This window comes from Miniopterus schreibersii, assembly GCF_964146895.1.
Source record: "Miniopterus schreibersii genome assembly, chromosome: 21".
NCBI classification, from domain to species: domain Eukaryota; kingdom Metazoa; phylum Chordata; class Mammalia; order Chiroptera; family Miniopteridae; genus Miniopterus; species Miniopterus schreibersii.
In genome coordinates this window covers 12,794,029-12,815,512 of record NC_138123.1, presented here as the reverse complement: position 1 = coordinate 12,815,512, position 21,484 = coordinate 12,794,029, and the positions used below count along the sequence as shown (strand labels likewise).

The 21,484-nt window shown below is 47.1% G+C and overlaps 1 protein-coding gene across 1 annotated transcript in view; it reads right to left on the bottom strand.

The window, feature by feature from the left end:
* Nucleotides 1-21,484, bottom strand: part of DISC1 (DISC1 scaffold protein) — a 237,291-nt gene that overhangs the window by 165,948 nt on the left and 49,859 nt on the right. The window contains exon 4 of the mRNA XM_081123969.1: nt 3,489-3,636. Coding sequence (XP_080980095.1) covers nt 3,489-3,636 — 148 coding nt within the window. The remainder of the gene's footprint in view (nt 1-3,488; nt 3,637-21,484) is intronic.

The following is a 21,484-nucleotide window of genomic DNA, read 5'->3' as shown; positions in this document are numbered from 1 at the left end:
GGCCGACACTCTAACCACTGAACTAAACCAGCCAGGGCTAAGTTTGGGTTCTCTTAATAGCAACATCTGAGACAAGGATCTGAGTCGGTGCTGCTTTTTTGGAGAAGTAATTACAACAAAACTAAGAGTGAGGGAGCACGAAAGAGGAAAAGTCAATAAGCGGAGCACTAATGTGATAATCACCAGATGGGCGACTGGGACTCAGTCCTACTAGGAACCTTCTGGATAAAGGAACTGGAGAGCCATGGAGGAGAGAGAGGGTCTCTAATGGGCAGCCTGGTCGCCCACTATTCACTGTGGCAAAGACAGGTGAGCTTCTCATAAATCAAGTTTGGGTTCTTGATCACAAGAGTTATCCTCACAGCAAGTGTGTCATTGGGCAAGGGGACCCCACAGAAAGAGGCTGAGTTTATGTGAAAAGTGGTGGCTTCCCACGTGAGTGGAGGATGCTTCATTTTCACTGGGATCTGGGCAGCGGGAGGCCCCGTGGTGTCCACTGGGGAACCTACACATGAGTCCCATAAGAGAGCAAGTGTGTCAACACCTACATACTGGGGGTTCCCAGCCTCTAGTAGCCAGGGAGGCAGCAGTGACCAGCAGGGAGAGGATTACAGACACCAGACAGGGAAAGGTTTGAATTGAGTGTATAATTGACATTCCTGGACCGGATGAATGAACAGCAGTAACTGAAAATGACCCAGACATTTCTCTTATCCGCTCAAGATATCATAAAGAAGTAGAAGAGCCCGGCCGGGCGTGGCTCAGCGGTTGAGTGCCAGCCTAGGATCCAGGCAATCGGGGTTCAATTCCAGGTCAGGGCACATGCCCGGGTTTCGGGCTCAATCAATGACTCTCTCATCATTGATGTTTCTCTCCCTCTCTCTCTCTCTCTCTCTCTCTCTCTCCCCCTCTCCCTTCCTCTGTCTAAAATCAATAAAGATATATTTTTTAAAAAAAAGAAGAAGAAGTAGGAGAGATGGGGGGAGGGAGGAAGGGGGAAAAGGTATCGGGGCAATAAATGGTGACAGATGGACACCATACAGTGTACGGATGATGTGTTGTAGAACTGTGTACCTGAAACCGGTATAATTTTGCTAACCAGTGTCGCCCCAATACATTCAACAAAAAGTGAAAGACAGAAGAAGTAGAGATGTGTTCAATGGCACAGTGGAGACTGGAGAAGAGACAAACCATGCTGCATGGTTACCCACTGAGTCGAGGCACCCCAGTGACCCCCATGCGTTACTGAGAGCACCTGTATCCGCTACTGAAGGAGCCTGTTAACCCACGAAGGCAGCAGCTAAAACTCCCTGGGCTGCAGGGAGGACCCGAACAAACTGGGTGTGATTCAGGGTGGTCTCCTCCCCAAGCCTCAGGGAATTATACTGCTTTTCAGAAAGTTGAATTAAACAGGGGTTATGATGAACACAGTGACAGTAAAAATTAAAACTGAAGTACCTGACTGTACATGGGTGATCACATTTCCTTCAATCTTATTCTAAAGGAAATTTCGTTAACCTGAGATCTGAAGGCCCCTGGAGAGGGGGCGGATCGGGGCGTGCCCCGAAACTGCACGCACCCGCTTGTGAGTCTGTGCACCTGTGGTTTGGTGACAGAACTCTGCAGCTTTCACCAGGTTCTCAAAGAAATACTTGATCCCAAAAGGTTAGGAGACACTTATTTGTGTTATTAATTCGTTGAAAATTTGCCAAGTCAATACGACTATCTTATTTCCACAAAGGAAGTACCGTTCATTGGAAAGCATCCTGTTCCCCCGTGACTCGGGAGCCCCTGGCCTGGGGGAAACCTTCCCGCCCAGGCTCCGGGCTTCTGTGAGCTCCAGCCCAGCACCAAGTCCCCCCGGTGGCCGCTGTGAAAACTGCAGGCACAGCCCCCGGGGTTAGGGGGGACCCTACAAATCCAGACAACCCTGTTGATGACAAATGTCACAGGCTAGATGGGCATTCGGCATCCGAAAGACAATTTTCAAAAAATTATTAATAACTATGTAAGGTTAATATGCATTAGAAAAATGTAGGAAAGAAGTTGATTTGGGGTAATTCTAACTGTGTTAATAACGCAAAAGAAAAGCCAAGATAATACATAAATAACGAGTTTGGCTAACGGCGATCTCACTCAACCCTCTCGTTTTCTGATGAGAGGAGTGAAATGGGCAGAAGTTAGGAAACTACACCGGGTCATTATAGGGGCTAGTGGAAGGGATAGGACTGGAACTCAGGTTCCTGACCTCCAGTCCAGGGCTCTGTCCAGATACTGTGACAGCTGAGGGGTCAGAAGAAAGGCTGAAGGAGCCTTTTCTCTCCAGCAACTGAACACAGTGGAGTGAAGCTTCTCTCTCTCTCCCTCTCTCCCTCAATGGACATTCACACACACCTTTGTCCACCTAAACACATATGTATCACACTCATTCATTCAATGAGTATCCATGGAATACTTATGAGCCAGCCACTGTTCTAGTCTCTAGGCAGAAAAAGTAAATACAATACAGCCTTGTCCTCGAGGATCTTGTAGTCTTTCAGGGTAGACAGATATTCGAGGAAACAGATTTACTTAAGACCCAAGACAGGGGAGATGTAATTCGAGGTGCTCCAGTAACTCAAGGGGGAAACAGTGTGACTTATGGTCAAGGCTACACAAGAATGGTGGTGACAGCAGTGGGCTGTGTGCAAGATCATAGAATTTAGAAACATTCAGAGCATGTAGGTAACTTGCAATGCTTCAGCATGTGTGGACTGCAGGTGTTGGAGGTGGCTCGTTAAATTCTGGGCTGCTGGAAAGCTGGGCAGGAGCTGGGTGGGAAAAGCTATGATGTCATGCTAAGCAGCACAGATCTCATCCTGAAAGCAAAGAGAGCCCTTGAGTGTGACATGTTATTTCCACTGGTGGCACCGTGGAAGGTGAATGGGGGGAATCACGGGAATCAGGAATACCAGGAAGGAGACCGCTGCGATCATCCAGGCGACACATTAGAGAGCTAAGGCATTGCCATGAGGGTACCTAGAGGGGTGAAATTCACAGAGACAGAAGGTAGAGTGGGGTGGTTGCCAGGGGGTGGGGGAGGGAGGGGAGGGGAGTCCCTGTTTGCTAGGACAGAGTTTCAGCTGGGAAGATAAGCGTTCCGGAGATGATGGGGGTGATGGTCGCACAACAGTGTCATCTACTTAATGTCACTGACTGTACTCTTAATATGGTTAAAATGGTAAATTTTATGTTATGTATATTTTATCCCAATAAAAAATTTTTTAATTGAGTTACTTTTAAAAGCACTTAGTAACTGTTATGCAGTGTTTGTAAAAGAAACAGAAACACAACACAGCAGCAGAGACTAAAAATGGCCCAAAGAACAAACGACGGGAGGAATTAAGTAGAGAGTCAGGTCTCTCCAGCCAGCCCCTCCCAGCTCTTCACTGCCTGGGAGCTGAGAGAGGCAGACGGGGGGGGGAGGGGGGGGCACCCCAAGTACTCACTGCTGAGCAGCCAGGTGCAGGGCGGCCTCGGCCTGCGCTCCCAGGTAGACCAGAAGGCTGCTGAGGACCGGCTGCCGCGAAGGGAGCTGGAAGTGCAGGCTGCTTTTCTCTTTCTCCAGGTCTTCCAATCTTTGTTTCAGCGTCTCAGCTAGAAACCCAAAATGAAGAGAAAGAGAGGAATAACTAACCATGAGACGGAAAACAGGCAATCCAGGGTCCCTGAGCTCCACTGCCAGTCAACATCCACCTTGACGACAAAATACAGAGGTCACTGGTTTCTAGGCCAGAACCTCCATCTCTCAGTTGGTGCTTTTAAGAATCTCCTATCTTTCTACTGACCATACAGCCCTCCTACCTTTCATTTTTCTTGCAATCGGAGGGTACAGTTTATATATTTATGTCATGGCCATTATTATGACCATCACAGAGAAGGATACTTAATATCAATTATTTTTAAAACCATAATGACTGTTTGGGAGAAAACCTGCTAATTTTGATGAGTTCTATATAATCAGCTGAAAAAAATTAGTGTCCAAGTGTTCATCTTAAGAATGTTTCCTTAGCCTGGCTGGCATGGCTCAGTGGTTGAGCGTTGACCCACGAACCAGGAGATCACAGTTGGATTTCGGGTCAGGACTGAAGGGTCACAGGTTCGATTCTAGTCAAGGGCACGTACCTCAGCTGCAGGCTCAATCCCCGGCCCCAGTTGGGGCATTTGCAGGAGGCAACCAATCAATGTGTCTCTCTCACATCTATATCTCTCTCTCCCCCCCCTTCCACTCACTCTAAAAAGCAATGGAAAAAATATCCTCGGGTAAGGATTTAAAAAACTAAAAAAAACTTCAGTGAAAAGCAATAAAGCCCTTACCTGTGTGCGTTACAATAACACTAATGCCGTCATAATATAGTGCTGAAGGCAATTACATGGGGATTAAGACAAAGTGGGGTCTGAACCTCGGCTCTGCCACCAGCTGTCTGACCTTCAAGTTACAACCACTCTCAGCTCCCGTTTGCTAATCTGTAGAACCCGGGCTAACAACAGTATCTACATCACAGGGTCTTCTGAGGATTAACTGAGATATCTATGCGAAGCACTTAGCGTCATGCCTGGTACTCTGCAGGCGCCCAAAAGGACTGGCTCTTATCAGCAGGACCATTAGGTCCTGCCTCCGAGTGTCCACAGGGCAGTTAGACCCCGTCTGGCCCCCCTCCGCTGCCGGCCGCATTCTCAGCTGTACCCTCCCACTGCTGGGGGGTAAGTCCTGAGAACACAAGCTGATCCAACAAAATAAAACACTGGAAATGAGACACTGGCCGCCACAAGTCATACTCACCAGGAATCCCAAGGAAAACATAAATTCCCCCAGGAAATATCTGTGATTAGCTATGTTCTAGGGAGCAGCCCACCTTCAAAGTATGGCTATCTCAGGTTGTTTCTATCCCATGATTTGAAAAGCGCACTAGGATGGCCACCATGGATCTTACAGTTTATATCATCTCTGGTTTTTAAAGCATCTCCTACTCCGGCCCCTCGAATGGCTATCAGCTGCCGGGGTTCCACTCATATGCCAGCACCACCTCTGGCTGGTACATTCTACAGGTTTCCCCAAATTACACCCCATCACTAATTAGATGCCCAGGCAGAGGGGCTCGCGGCCAGGGTGATGAACCCGGTGGGCATGGCCACTGAAAGGACTCCGGCGTTTACCCCGAGGCAGATGGGCCCCACTGGAGGGTCTGGAGCAGGGCAGTGACATGATCGGCTCATGTTCAGCAGGGAAACCCAAGTGCTCTGCTGGGAAGACACCATAAAGGGCAGAAGCCTAGAGACCAGCCACAAGGTTATGGACACAGGGCTCGGGAGAAGGCAGAGGTCAAGGGTGACTCCAGTGTTTCCTGCCTGAGCTACCAGAATGAAGTTAGCACGAGCCGAGCAGGGGGGTCTGCTGTTCCCTCTCCCAGAAACTCCCAGGCAAGTCCTCCTCTTGCTTCAGCTCAGTCCCTTCCCGGGCCCTGGCCACCCTCCGGGGTCCCTGGTCTCTGTGCTCCTGAAGCACCCTCGGGCTTTCCCTGCACAGGTGCCCTATGCTGTCTCCACTTGTCCAAGGGCCCCTGTGTCCATGAGAGAGGGACAGCGTCTCCATGCTCATCATTGGTTAGGGACTGATGGGGATGCTGCCCGGCTCAGGGTGAGAATGCACAAGAGGAGCCCAACTAAACTCAAGTTTAGATGCCCTCAATCTGTCTGTTTTGTATATTTTCATCAGCCACTTTCAATCCTTGTCACTAGCAACTGCATGAATATAAAAACGTAAAACTCATCAAGTTGAAAATCAAAGCTAAGCTGGAGGAGACCAAAGAGACGTGACGACTACGTGCAACGTGCGTCCCCGCACCAGACAAGAGGGAAGGACAGCGTTGGGATGGCTGGTGACATGCGAATGGGTCTGTACACAGGCTAGAAGTGGCACTTCAATGCTGATTTCTTGATTGGGGAAGCAGCAGGTTGGTGGCATGTGGGAGTGTCCTTGTGCATCACATCTGCAGCTGCTCTCACATGGTTAGGACAGGGCTTGATGGTAACGGACATGTGTACCCAGTGGGGCATCAGAGGGAGGGAGATACACAAGTTCTTAGGCCTAACTTGCAACTTTTCTGTAAGTGGAAAATTATTTCAAAACAAATAGTTGTTAAAGATTATAAAGAAATCACCACATTGCTATTAAACACTGTGCGTCTGACTTGCAGGTCCCTTCATTCGTGTGAATCCTCCTATTGCTCTATTTGACCCAGGGGCAGAGGAATCCTAACTTGCTTCCTCTGGCTTTTCCTTTCCCTTAAACCTCGGCGAGCTTTCTGCAGACACTGTTAACCCTGATTTGGGTCTATAGCTCGAGATTGGAAGCTGGGATCGCAGACACTGCTGCACAGCAGACACTGAATAAAGGAGGCTGACAGACAGATCATCTGACTGACAGACAGCAGTAATGTTGGAAATTTTGATTGCATTTGTAAACATAGCTGAAGAGTAAAAACATACAAACAAGCGCAAAGTTTACCGTGGAAGACATCACCAAGCACTAAGCATGACTGTTCATTGGGTAATACATTCTAATTGAGGCTATATAGTCAATGTATGTGTCCAACATGCCTTGCCTCCAGGACCTCAGCAATAAAAATGCTAACCACCATCTCATCGCGTTCTGGATCAAGGAAATGTGTGTCTGATGCTACTATTACATATTAATGTTTAACTAGAGGGTCAGTGCTCATCTGTTTTTCCTCAGCACATCGGTACTGAGCGCCTGTTACCTGGGGTACACTATAGAAACAGAATGAAAGAAAAGCACTTTCTACACCTGTGAATAAATAAGCATTTACAGAGCAGCAAGAAATCTTCATACATAAAGACATCCCGCCGAATAAATTCGATTCCCACCACCTTGCTCTATCGGGGGGAATGATAGATTATATGGAGTAAACCGTAGTCTTGGCTGTGCAGCCTCTCCATCCTAAGGAGCCCTTTAACATGAAGAGGTAATCAATGTCTTCATAAGTCATTTTTCCTTGGTTTTTACATAATGTCAAAGATATGCTATTCATTGAGAGCTGAATATTCTAATAATTCCTCATTACCATGCCCATCATGCGAAGATGACCAGTTTACAAAAGTCAGGCTGTAATAAAATGCAGTTCAGGCTAATGTGAGCGTGACCGAGCTCGTCTCTGACACATCAGAACAGTGGAATTTGTTGGCCTCATTATCATAAAAATCAGCCGCCACTGGGACACCAAAGACTTCAAGCATAATGCTCATTTTTGAGCATCGATTTTATGCCCAACACTATATATGCATTTTTTCTGAGCTTCAGAATAACTTGTAGAGTAGGGATAAAAATACAGAAACTAAAGTGCAGAGAATTTAAATAACTAGCCCAAGGCCTCGCAATGTAAGTAGCAAAGTCGGAATTTGAACCTTTGCTTTTTCTGGGCTTTTTTATGATGCTTCTGAGAAGCCATTCTGCTCCCCTGGTGTCCCCTTCATTCATCCTCACCGTGACCTCATGAGGGAGGCACAGCTATGCACACTTTGCAGATCAAAAGACTGAGGCTCATGGAAAGCTTAAGAAATTAATGCTTCTAGGTTAGTCACAGACCTATGTGGAATCAGAAATAAAACCCAGGTCTGTCTGACTCCAAACCCCGTGTTCTCCGAGGAAGGTCACATCCTGTGGTGTACGCCGCTTCCTGAAATACATACCTGAGTGTTCTGTACACGTGGGAACAGCCCCATCAGCCCATCTGCCACTTAGCCCACCTCTTTCTCACAGAAAGCATCCAGCAGCCAAAACAAACATGCAAAAGCTCACACAAGTGGGAAGAGCCTCAAATGCAATTCCAGGGGAATGGTTAAATAAGTTATGGCATATCCACTCATGGAATGGTATGGAGCAAGCCAAAAAACAATTAGAAAAGACAGTGGGGAAAGGTTTTAATATTACAAGAGAAAAACAATAAAAAATTATATGTGCATATTACCTGTACTTGATGGTTACAAATGTGATAGAAAAACAAGAACAAAACAGCAGCCTGGGCAGAACTAAGGGGTTAGACTATCAGTTAGCGTGATGTGGGTGACGTTCTCTCTATTTCCCTTCTTATAAAGTCAGCTGTAAAATCTTGAGCTGTTTAGTATTTAGAAACGGATTCTATTTTCAAACAGCATGCTGATTATTTCTGCCGCTGTTTGATTTCTGCATAAAAATGGAGGTTTAGTTTCCTCTAATTCCTAAAGCTAAGCTGCTTAGGGTAAGCTTGGTCTCCTGGGTCATAGATAGTTCCAGGGTGCAACAAAGAGGCTTTCTAGAAATGTAGTACTTCAAGCTCGCCAACGTGGTAAAGACGACTGAGAAGTCCCTTTGGTTACGGTAGAGAAAGGAAACAAACCTCTGGGGGAGATAAAAATGCTGGAAGACAAGGGATAGTAACCGTGACACCTGCCCACTCAGCATTTAGCCTTGTTCCTAATACACATCTGTGGGTTTCCTTTGAAATACTTCAGTAGGATATTTGATCTGAAGCATGTTTGCAGGATGTCTATACCAACAAGGCAATGGGAAATTTCTGGCCAACAACGATGTAACTTAAATGCTTCCTGGACCTCTGCAGAATGACACCACTGAAAACCCACGGTGAGCTTCTCCTTCACGGCTCCTTTCTCTCCATGGTAAAAGGTTTGGGACCATTTAATAGACTGATGTGCCTCTCGGACATGGAACATACTATGGGCAGTGGGGTACTTTTAGAAATCATTCAAATGAAAGAACCCCAATGCCTATTCATCATCTCTCTCTGTTGGCAATCGTGGCATGCAGTTTTCACTATGCAACTGGACATGGCATTCAATTAGTTCCTGTGAACAGACTTTTCATGAGTAATTTGCTCTGCGGGTATTTTCAGAAAAAATTAACTGGACACATCTGCTTGTCAGTGCTCAGAAACCACCAGGCTCTCACTCTTTTAAGAGTCATTGCTGCAACCTATAATCTCTTAAGACTTCATGGTGGGGGTTTTTTTGTAGAACATCTTTTAACATACAGGGTAGGGCAAAAGTAGGTTTACAGTTGTTCATATAGAAAATAATACAACAATTAATAAAGAATAAACTGTTTTGCATACTCACAACCTTAACCCTACTTTCCCCCACCCTGTATTCATCTCTAATGAAATTCAGGATATTAGGAGTGCACTGTTGAGCGACCACTGTTGTCATTATTTTAAAATATATATAATGCGCTCAGCCAGGCATGGCTCAGCGGTTGAGCGTTGACCTAGGATCCAGGAGATCGGGGTTCGATTCCCAGTCAGGGCACATGCCCAGGTCATGGGCTCGATCAATGACTCTCTCATCATTGATGTTTCTATCTCTCTCTCCCCCTCTCCTTTCCTCTCTCTGAAATCAATAAAGATATATAAAAATATAAAAAAAATAAATAAATAAAATAAAATATATATAACGCGAACCACACTGATGCATACATCATTTTCTGCAATGGACAAATAAATAGAACTCAGCAGTGCCAGTGGGGGGACAAATAAATAGGACGCAGCAGTGCAATGCTCAGTGCCAGTGGGGGGGGTTGTACTAAACTGGTCTCTGGCTAACGACGTGCCACCATGAATAGCTTAAATTCTTTGTCATAAAGGGATCTCAGCAAAATGGCATATTTCAAAAATCTAAGATGATTAAATAAATTATTTCCAGTAGCTGAGCCATTCCAATTAGGAGGGAATCCAATCAGAAGAAATAAAGCATGCTAGAATATTAGTTCCTTGGAACAAAGTAGAATTAAGCTGTTTTCTTTTGGCTGAAGCACCATGATACAAATAAAACAGTGACCTTCGATTCAAAGGGGATGCTAATAGAGAAATCAGAGAACAGCAGCCAACGATACGAGTGAGTAATAAAGAACAACATGTTAGCACGCTGCAAACGGCAGACCCTGCCTCTGTATGTGGAGGAGCGAAATGATCTAGAAGGCTCTGCAGGACTAGCGTTAGAAGAATCCTCCCGGGGTCCTTAGATACCAGGCAGCATTTAGCAATCAGACGCAGTTAGTGGGGGCATCTTCCTGGGGCAGGAATGCAACAGTCACAGAAAGCAATGCGAGCAGCACCTTGGCCCTTTGTAGGGCCAACTGAAAACCCTGTGTGGTTCCACATGGCATGAAGTCACAGCCTCGCCATGGTGAAGTCACAGCCCGGCCGTGGTGAAGTCACAGCCCGGCCGTGGTGAAGTCACAGCCCGGCCATGGTGAAGTCACAGCTCGGCCATGGTGAAGTCACAGCCCGGCCATGGTGAAGTTATTACCTCCTGGCAGCTATCCTGCCATAGAGAAAGAATTCCAGAAAAGTCTGCCCTGGGTCTGTACACAGAAGACTAAAGAGAGGAAAAGACTGTCTTTGGGGTAAAATAGGGCTCAAGGCACTGCATGGACTCCTTCAGGGCAGGAGGCAGAAGTCCCATGCACTCTTTCTCTCTCCCAGCCCCAGGGCCTTGGAAAAACCACCTGGAATGTGGAAATGTCTGAAAGAAGGGGAAACTGCATCTTGTCTGGGGCTAAATATCTGCAGAGCTCCAGAGCCCACAGGCTACTCTGGTGCCCCTTCAACCATGGTCAGAAGCCCTGGAAGTTGGGAAAAGGAGACACTCTCCCTGGAGCCCTGCTACCTCCTGAAGACCCTGGGATTTCTAGGTTTCCCAAGGAGCCGGGCGGGCAGGCAGGGGGCCCTGGCCTCCCAGGACACAAGCCAGGCCAGCAGCACAGGCCCCAGCCCCACGGAGCATTCAAATCATCTGAAGGACCAGAACAGAACTGTTCAAAAATTTTGCTGATCTGATAAAAAAAAAATAGGTATGATTTTGATTCATTTACACCAGACAGCTATTGTGCTGGCTGTTGTCGTTTTTTTATTTGACAATCTAAGGGAAACGAGGTCAGTGGCCCTGACTAAACAGCCAGGTACTGCATGTCTTACAAATCCTTGCGGCTCACCGGTTGGAAATCACTGATGTATAGGGCTGTGGCGTATTTCTCACTGTGGTCACTGTCGGAAAAGGAAAGCCACTGACCGAGAGCATTAATTGTCCAGACATTAGCACTGGGTACAACAAACCTGCCACCAGGCAATTGAAGTACCTCAGATATAGCCCAGCCCACAACCCCCAAAAGAGGGAGGGAGGAGAGGAGATGATGAAACCTCATTTCTTGCCCTTCCCCACCCCGGCGGGTCCCAGGGAGGCGGCGTCTGAGAAGAACACGAAGCAAAGGCTGAGGCTGTAATAATCGGACTGATGAGACAGACACCACCGGAGACTATAAACCATAAAGTTATCAACCAGAATGGGATCGACACCTTTAAACGTGTGCTCGGGACCGACTGTCAGAGAAGTCTGAGACAACAGGCAGGCTGTAAGGAGATTAACCTTCGACGTAAGTGGGAGACTGCACAGAAGGAATGACTCTCCCTCAACAGGGCCAGAAATAAGTTCCATAAAAACAGTAAGGCCACAGCCAGTGTGTCTGACTTCACAGTGACATTTCTGGAAAAGAAGGGGGAAGACTGTCCATGTTGCGAAACTGAACTTGCAGGACCAGCGACTTCCTGCCCAGATGTTCTGCCTGCCGTTAGCACAGACTGCCACCCAGGGGAGAACTGGTGCTTAAAGGGCCCAAAAGTTTAATTCCCATAACCAACATTAATCATAGCACATTTTTCTATTCACTTTTGGGTGGGTGTTTTTCCTACAAAAATCTAATTTTTCAAACAGATGTTGAACAATATAGTGGTTTTTCATGCCATTTTAGGGGATACAGACTTCAGTGGGAGAAGTCTGAGGGTGGACAGAAATGCCAAGTGACGTTTCTCAAGCCCAGGACCAGAATCTGCTATTCTGAAAGGAGAGAGAGAAGACAGAGAGAGAGAGAGAAGCAAGATGCCACCCTTATCCTAAATGAGCCTATTCTTCCACCTAAGTCTTCTTTTTATTTTCATTATGTCAAAAGGCGTAATGGCTGGCTCTGTATGTTTAGATTTTGGGACACTCATTAACAGGAGTCTGGTCCTGGGTGTTTGCGGCTTGCACGGTGGATCCAAAGCAATTGGTTCCAGCTGCCAAGAAGAAAATGAACGGCTCTAAGTGGAAGGGACACAGAATGACCGCCTGGGCCGTGAAGCAGCTGGAAGCCACACGCACACAAGCTCATCAGAAGCGCCTATGCCGCGTGGGCACCGGGAGTGTCTGTTTTGCAGCAGAGCGCTCTGAGCAATTCCATCCTCCAGGCGGGCCCAGCAGTCAAGGCCACGGTCCTACGGCCCGAGCACCACTAGCTCCTGTGATGCGGACACTCGAAGGTCAAGCTTCCATTGAGTATGAAAAAGCTGCCTGGATTGAGAAGAAGCCTCTTCCTTCCTCTCCGCAAAGTTTCAGCGTTTGTGAGGCTTCATTTCCGACTCCTTCCGGCAATGCTTTTCCAGTATTTTTGTTTACTTCTTGGGTTGGGTTGGGTTGGGTTGGGTTGGGTTGGGTTGGGTTGGGTTGGGTTGGGTTTGGTCTGCGCTTTTTGGCAATGGCACCCTTTCTGAGATGCAATATTACAGGAGGACTGACAACCAATAAAGGCCGAGGCTCTCTGGTTCTCTGGACGGTGCTCTCTTCCCAGGCCCCCCTTGGCACCCAAAGACCCCCTCAGCGCACAGTCTGAGAACCACAGCCTCCCGGCATTGTGACGAAAATACACAGAGTCGAAATGTTCAGGGGCTGAAATACTGCCAGCACCAAGTCGCCAAGTTTCTGTTGCTGTCTGAAGTTCAGGTGACGTAAGTGAACATCTCAGTGGTTAAGGCTGTTAAGCGAAACACTACTTTGAGGGAGACAGGTACATATTTCAGAGGTGCCCTGAATTTCTGATCCCAGAGATCTGCATAAAACATTCATGTCAGCCAGATGTACTTGGATGCCACGTGAGGCCAAATCCTCAGCTATGCTCCTGGGGGTGTTATTAGATTTCTAACCTCCCAGAGCATTTTTTAATTTCTTCTGATTTTCTCTCTTAAAAAACATTTTTTCTCTTTTTTTCATTTGTCTGATAGAAAATATGAAAAAGCAGAAGCTGTTATCCACAGTCTCTAAGTAGAAGCAGGCTTGGCTAACGTGCTGGCGTAGGTACCGATCACTCCCTTTGCTTCCACATGGGCCCAGCGAGGTGGACAGGGCGGACGTTGCTGTACCCATTTAGCAGATGAAGATTCGACTCCTCACATCACAACAGACCCGGCTCTGGGAAAGCTCCAGAATGAAATGCCCACTTTCCATGTTTAATTTTCATGATTGGGACCAACAGCTGCCATCCACTCCAAATAAACCATGTCATCAATCTGCTTGCTTCCTAGAGAGGTAAAGTCAGTGGCCTGTGGTTATCATGCAGTTAGCACCTAACCAGGGCTACAATCCGAGTCAACTGGTCCTCGGGAGCACCCACCCTGCCAGGCGGAGCCCAGCGCTTCCACCCCTCCCTGCTGCCCAGAACCTCGCTGCCCGAAACTTGCAGTTCACACGTTAGCCTCAGGGAGAAAGGCCTCGAGGGAGAATCACTCGATGGTAGAAAACTAAAGGGAAGTAGTAACATGTCAGGAAAGGCAAAATGAAGCCACAGAAATGATGAGATGAAAGCATCCCGTGATGTTTGGGCAAGAAGTGCGGGGAAAAAAAGCGGGCAAGTAGAAAGAACATAGCTGGTCCGTGCAGAGTAACCAAGTCCATGGCACTAAAATTCATTACAAGCAAATCTCATTTAAAGACAAACTCCCAGAGGAACTAATTACGCTAATTACGCTAAATGTTCTGGCAGTGACTTAGGTAGTGGTCATTTTTAGCCACTGTTGGGGACACGACAGTCACCACGCTCTGTGGCTCACGGGCCTGCTTCGGTGCCTGTCTCCTTCCAGACAATAAGCTGCTGTCGGGTCCGTGTTCCATTAGGCCTGTCACCGGTAACTTATCTCATGTTGGGAGACAGGCTGGCACACTGTATAAAGGTCAAACGGAAAACTGTCCCTTTTGCTACATCACTGTCATCAACTGATGAAGGTCATTCCACCCAATACACTGCCGTGACTGAAAATAACTTTGTTTGTCTGCTGTGAAATAGTAAAATATCCCTCTGCTGTGGGCTGTCTGGTTTCCATCTCCTCTCAAGAGGCATTAGATCAGGAACTTCAGGGTGTTCTAGCTTCTGCGATGACAATAACCTGTTTGCAAACAAGTCTGGACAGAAAACACAAAGACAGCAGGTTTAAAAGGCTATCTAGAGCCCCACCGGTGTAGCTCAGTGGTTGAGCGTCGACCTATGATCCAAACGATCAAGGTTCGATTCCCGGTGGGGCACATGTCCAAGTTGCAGGATGGACCCCCGCAGGGAACATGCAGGAGGCAGCTGATCAATGTCTCTTTTATCATTGATGTTTCTATCTCTCTCTCTCCCCCTCCCTTCCTCTGTTTGAAATCAATAAAGATATGTTTTTTAAAAAACAACTAACTACATAGACTCATAACATCTAAATATTTTACTGGTGATTATCACTGTAACCACTGACATCCATTCGGCATTGAATATAACCCAGACATTTTGCATATTCTCATTTCATTCTCAAAACAACTGTATTAGCCCATTTTACAGATGGGAAAATTGAAGCCTGGAAAGATTACGTAACGTGCCCAGTACACAGCTAGTGAATGACAGAGCCGGACTTTGCCGAGTTTTCAACTGGGGTGATCTGAAAGGCACTAATACTTTAGGGTTCTATTGTTTGTAGAATCTTCGACTATTAATAACATGGTAACAGTGACACCCATTCCCATTTGTAGATGAGATGTAATTTGAACATTTGTTCATCCAACAACCTTTTCTTGAGAGTGCTTTGGCCAGGAACTACACCAGGTGTGGGGGGTAAAGTTAAAATTAGACAGGGTCTCTTTCTCTCCCCTGAGCAGCTCACAGTTGAGCCAACTGGACAGCCACCAGCTGTATTAAAACATGACATGCCTGAGGACCGGGAGACGTGTAGAGCACCCAATGGGGGGGACACTGGAGCCAAGACTTGACGGCCGAGTAGGATCTGAAGGGAAGGAAGTGATGGGTACAGGCAGAGGTGAAAATCGAACAGGAAGCGGCACACCGGCTCCAGGCCACCGAAGGACTAGAGAGAGAGTTACTTGGGTGGAAAAGGAGTGGCAAGAAGTGGTGTTGGAGGCGAGGCAAGGGCCGGGGCCAGGCAGTGTTATTACAGGCCAGGTTTACATTGATCCTGGAATGTCAGCCATGGAGAGAGGTAAAACGGAAAAGTGATCCTATATGCATTTAAAAAGACGACTGTGGGGCTGAGGGGGGTAGTAAAGGGTCAGGGGGTCAAATATATGGTGATGGAAGAACGTTTGACCTTGGGTGGTGGGCACAAAATGCAATATGCGTATCATAGAATTGTATACTTGAAACCTATATAATTTTATTAACCAATGTCACCCCAATAAATTTAACTTTAAAGAGAAAAATAATTTTTTTTAAATAGAAAGAAGACTGGCTACAATGTGAAAGAGCAATCAGAGGGGGTGAGAAGGAAGCAGAGACTTGTGGGATGGTCCCCGCAAAGACTGATGGGATCTAAGGGCAGATGGAAGAGATACTTAGGAGATGAAATCTGAAAGCGTCACAGCTCCATGTCCAGGGGAAGGCGAGAGCCCAGCGTGACCCCCCGGCTTTCTTGTCTATATTGCCATTCGCTGCAGGAGGCCATACAACAAGCACAGCGGGGCTAAGAGGCAGGCGTGATCAGGAATTCACAGAGGGAGGGTGGTAAGAAAAACACAGTCTACACAACAGTACTGGGGGAAAGGTGATGTCACAAAGTCAAGTCCTTTTTCTTCTTAATGGAGAGATTCGGCTGTCAGGAAACAAATGCAAGAAATCGAAGCTGAGGCTGGATGCCCACGCAGATGAGGTGAGGGGGCCACAGGAGTGTCTGCTGGGCATGTTCACAGGGCACAAGAACCGAAAGGCCTTCCGCTGTAGGGTTCGGAGACTTCTAGCAACTAGAAGAGAGGTGGTCTCGCCTCACTGCTTTATTTTACGACTCCACTCAGCCTCTGGTTGGAATGTGCCACCTTGGCCTTTCCTCATTGACAAACAAGACCAAAGAGCCAGTGCAGGACCCACAGTAACGGTTCAGTGAGGCGGGGCAGTTGGGGAGCTGGTGCAAAACTAGGTCAAGGCTCCTGGTCCTGACCCCCTGCCCCAAGCACCAGGGTAGAGCGAGCATTTCCTCCTGTAACTTCTACCCACCCCCATGAAGTGCCCCTGGGTTCTGCAGGGTGTCTGCCTCCTTCCAACTGAAGACTTTGGTCAACCTTCAAACGTTTATAAACAGCCAGGGTTTTTGTTTCCAAGTCTTACAGGGAACATTCCAATTTTCCTAGGTATCTTCTTTCCAAAAAGCGGGTCGCGAATCACCTCCCGAGACAGGCCCCCGCCCCGAGCGGCAGATGCCCGCGCACAGCGCCGTGAGAGCAGGCGCAGCGCGCGGGGAGCAGCAGAGGATGGCCTGCGGCGCTCGGTGAATCTGGGAAAGCAGCCGCTCAAGGTTTCCCTCCGGCGCGACTCTCTGTCGTCCAGAATGTGTTGGTGGTATATTTGCTGTCAATTTTTTATTAGACAGAATGCAAGATTTAATTAAGTGGCTGAACAGTTTATAAAAACAAATTAGCTGTCCGGCGATGCGTGCCGAGTGCGAGGAGCCCGTGAAGCAGCAGCGGCACCATGTCATTGCCATTACGCAGGGACACGGGCGCCACGTTCGTGAATGATAGTTTTGAATGGACGGATGAGCCAGCTTTCTGGGAATTGCACCTTAACCCGCCCTCCCACAAGGGTACAGGTCACAGAACAGCAGACACACACAGGAAAATGGCCCAGACAGAACCAGCCTCCCCAATCTCTTCCAGTCTCTTCTTCGCTCTTGTCGTTAGCACCCCATTTATGTCTCATTTCCTCCCTTTTCCATTTTTTCCATCCACCCTCGAAGTCAAGATAACCTATTTTTTCAGAGCCCACGCGGAGTCTCAATTTCATGTTCTCAATGTCCTCCAATGTCGTGCGACACAGAATGAGGCAGAGAACAAGGCTCGAGGTCACGAAGTTCAGACCACGGAGGAGAAAAGCGTGTGCCGTCGGAAGACGTGAGGCGCAGTCGAGCTTTAAATGCCTCATTAGAATTTGCATGTTTTAATATATATTGCGTTACCTGATTTCCGAAATTTTTTGCAGCTTGAAAGAAATCAGGCTACGTGCAAATAAGCTTCTTACTGCCAAACAGAGAACCAGGAGCCCCACCACTCAGTCTGCTTTTCTGCATGCGAACTGCGGGCGGGGAGGTGACTCCGAAGCAGCCACACTGCTTTTCACGCAGCGTTTTCTAACGTGTGGTACGGGGGGGATGGGGGGGACAAAGAAGGAAACAAATAATATTTCAACCTCACAGACCCCATCATCACAGTTAACCTTCCTCCCACAAGCAGGACAATACCATTATTTCCAGTCTATCCAGGAGCAGCCTGGGGCTCAAGGACAGATGACAGGGTGAAAGGGGACTGTCACACACACTCCGTCTCCTCACCCAGCCCTGAGACGCTCCCCTCTGCCGGCTGAGCCGTCCACCCAGAGGCGCAGAGGGGGTCAGTAAACATCTCACAGCCCATCGTATATAAATTACACCTCGACTGAAAATATAGAGAAGATTAAAACTAAACATGTAAATAAACCCTTGTTGGATTTCTCAAGCTCACGAAGGTGTTGTGAAGTACAGACGCTCCCAGGTTGAATGAGTTCATTATTTCTAATCGCCAGTTCACATAGACGCAGGAGAGTTATCCTGCCAACTGAATTCATCAATCAGCCGATTCAGGGACAGGCCCCGGGCCAGTCAGCACCGTGCTTTTATATGTAATAAGCAGCCGATGCACCCACCAGCTCTGCATGAGTCTTACACGCAGAGCCCCGCTGGACACTGCCACGGTCAGAGACAAATCGAGGTTCCTTTGCTTCCCAGAAAGGATCGGGACAAACGTCTCTGGGAAATCTGTAACAGGAGCAACCTGAAGCTGCTGTGTGACAGGAGGTTGGGGAGGTTGAGGATTGTCTCTCTCACCACAGGCCCCCGCCGCCCAGCAAAGCGCTTAGAAACAGCAGGCGGTCAGTCAGTGTTTCCTGACTACATGAACTAGCTGTTTGGTGTTTTCATTTTAATCCTGTGCATTTTTAACATCCCTCGTTCACTCTGTCATCCTGACTTTCGGTGTGTGTTTCACTAGGCAGTCATGTCCTGCTACTGTTGTGTCTGCTCGGCGCCAGCTCCCCCTCTTCTCATAGCAGACACGCCCGCCCCCCTCATCACAGGGACCAGCAGGGAGGCACGCTCGGCTAATCACGGGCCTCACCTCTTTGGCTGCGATAACTGGTCCAAGGAGTTAGCATCTGACCCTGGCCCGCCATGAACTTTTCATACTGGGGCCAAGGAGGGAGTCCCCTTTCTTCTCCAGTTATGGTACCGTCAACACAAAAGTCTTGAATTGCCCGGTGTAATCACTGCAAAACATTCCTCCGTCAAAAAGTGATCTAAGTCCTTGCCCCTTGAACATGCGCTGACTCTGGTGACTTGCTTCAAATGAACAGAATGTGGTGGAATTAACACCACATAATTTTTGAGATGAGGTCATAAAAGCTGATAGTTTCCTCCAGTGTTTCCTCCCTCCCTCCCTCCTTCCCTCTCTCTCTGTCTCTCCTTCTCTCCAGTCACCATCACACTGTGAGGAACCCAAGCACCCCAGGAATGGCCATGAGTAGGTGTTGCAGCTCCAGCTGAGCCCCAGCTGAGCCCCAGCAGACAGCCAGCATCAAGTGCCAACATGAGAGCAAGCTTTCAGATGACTGGGGGCCCCACTCTTTGAGCGAATGCTAGATGGAGCAAAGAAGGGCTATCCTGCTGAGATTTCCCCAAATTACAGATGTTTTAGCGCAATAAATGTTGTCATTTGGATAAGCCACTAAGCCTGAGGGGAGTCTGTTGCACGGCAATAGATAACAGGAACAGATTTTGGTACCACAGTGAGGGGCTGCCACAACAAAGCCCGAAACACGAGGCAACAGATTGTGGACTGGGTGGTACCTAGAAGTTGGAAGGGCCTTAAAGAGACTGTTAGGAGAAGCATGACTGATCTTGGAGGATGCTGGTGCAGACTTAAAGGAAAGAGAGGAAATGTTATTAGAAGCTGAAAGAAAGGACCCATGCTTAGGAGCTAAAAGTTTAGAAACGCTGTCACCAAAGGTGACATGGAAAACAGAAAATGCACCCATTGGCCTGGGTGGTCTGGCTGAGACTTCCAGGCAGGGCACTGAAGGGACCACCTGGCTTCTCACCACCCACAGTACAACATACAAGAGAGAAATACGCTAAAGAAATAACTGTTACTACAAAGGAGTCAGGACTTGCTGGGCTGGAAATTAAAACTCTTCTCAGCTTCTCCAGATGACAAATGACGCTGAGATTAAGAAATGGCTTCTAGGCAAAAATCCAATCCAGTGGGCTGCCAGGAAAATATGGCCAAAAGATGAGACGAAGGACAAAACTGTAAGCCCTTTGTAAGATCTCAAAAAGATCGTAGGCCCTTTCAGACAGTCAAGCAGCCCTTTAAGAATCTTAAGAGCATTGTCCTCCGCCTCCCCAAGCTTTACAGGGAGCCTGAAAAAGAGGCTTATCTTGCAGAGATTTATAGGTATAGCTTTTGTTTAACAGGCTAGATTATAAATTAATTCATATGAAACCAAAAATGTTTTTAAAAGAATTATGCCAAATTGAAAAAGAACAGAGGAAATGCAAAATGAAAAAAGGCTGAGAACAGTATTTGGCTACAAACTGAGGCTTTTTCTTATGGACAAGGAAGGATGACTCAGAGTGTGGAATCGAGAGCCTGGGGATCAGAGCCAAGTCTCACAAAAAAGTACTTCCAGGCAGTAAGGCTAAGCTCTAATCAAGAAACTGACAACAGGTGCCCAGCTGGATTTCAGAACTGTTATGGACCAGTGGCTGCTCTGGGCCTCCTACCTCCCCTCTTTTTGAACAAATACCTAAAGCAGTTACCCTATACCTGTGTCACCATCGTATGTTGGGACTGTGGGGTTGACAGCCTGTATCTTTAGTACACAGGTGTTCAGATCAGAGAAACTGTACTCAAGGAGCTGTGCTCAAAGAATCACACCTGAGGAGCCTCATCTGCACCTACACCTGAATTAGATGTGAAGCTCCTAGACATAAAGCCTAAGCATGAAGCCATAATATGAGATTTCTGAAGGGTCTTGAGAGGGGATGAGTATATTCTGCATGTGGAAAGGATGTAGAAACATAATAGAGGACTGTCTGTGGAGTTTTTGTTTTGGGGGAGTTGTTTCTTGTTTGTTTATTTGTTTTGTGGTGGTTTTTAAAGATTCCCACAAATTCTTTAGACACTCCTTCCATCAACAGATGGAGTCTAATTACCCTGCCCTTGAATATGGGTCACCCCTACCTCTAATGAACTGAATGCAGCAGCAGCAACACTGCCTCACTTCCAAGGTCAGTCCATAATGAGCGATAGTTTTTGCCTAGCTCGCTCTCAGGGTGCCATCACCTTACTATGTGGAAGCCAAGCAGCCACATGGAAAGGAAGATGAGCTGTGCCCTCTTAGCCCAGCCCAGAGTTCAGGTTTATGAGCAAAATAAATGTTGTCACTGTTTTTCTTAAACAGCTTTGTTGAGTATAATTCACATACCATACAAAATTTACCCATTTAAATTATACAGTGTGTTCAATGGATTTTGGTACATTACATTATTCATTTTTAAAGTTGTGGTAATGTACACAATATAAAATTTGCCATTTTGACCATTTTTAAATGTACAATTCAATGGCATTAAATACATTCACAATGTTGTGCATCATCACCACTTTCCATTTCCAAAACATCTATCATCTCAAACAGAAACTGCGTGACCATTACACAATAACTCTCCATTCTCCCCCAGCCCCTATTACCCTCTAATCTACTTTCTGTTTCTGAATTTGCCTATCGCAGGTTTTCCATATAAGTGGAATCATACAATATTTCTGGGTTATTTCACTTAATGTTCTCCAGATTTGCCCATGCTCTGGCAGGTACTGAAATTTCATTCCTTTTTATGGCTGAATAATATTCCATTGTATGTATATACCATAGTTTGTTCATCCATTCATCTACTGATGAACACTTAAGTTGTTTCCACTTTCTGGCTAACATGAATAATGCTGCAATGAACACTGAGTCCCTGCTTTCAATTCCTTTGGAACACACTTAAAGGGAATATAGTCAATA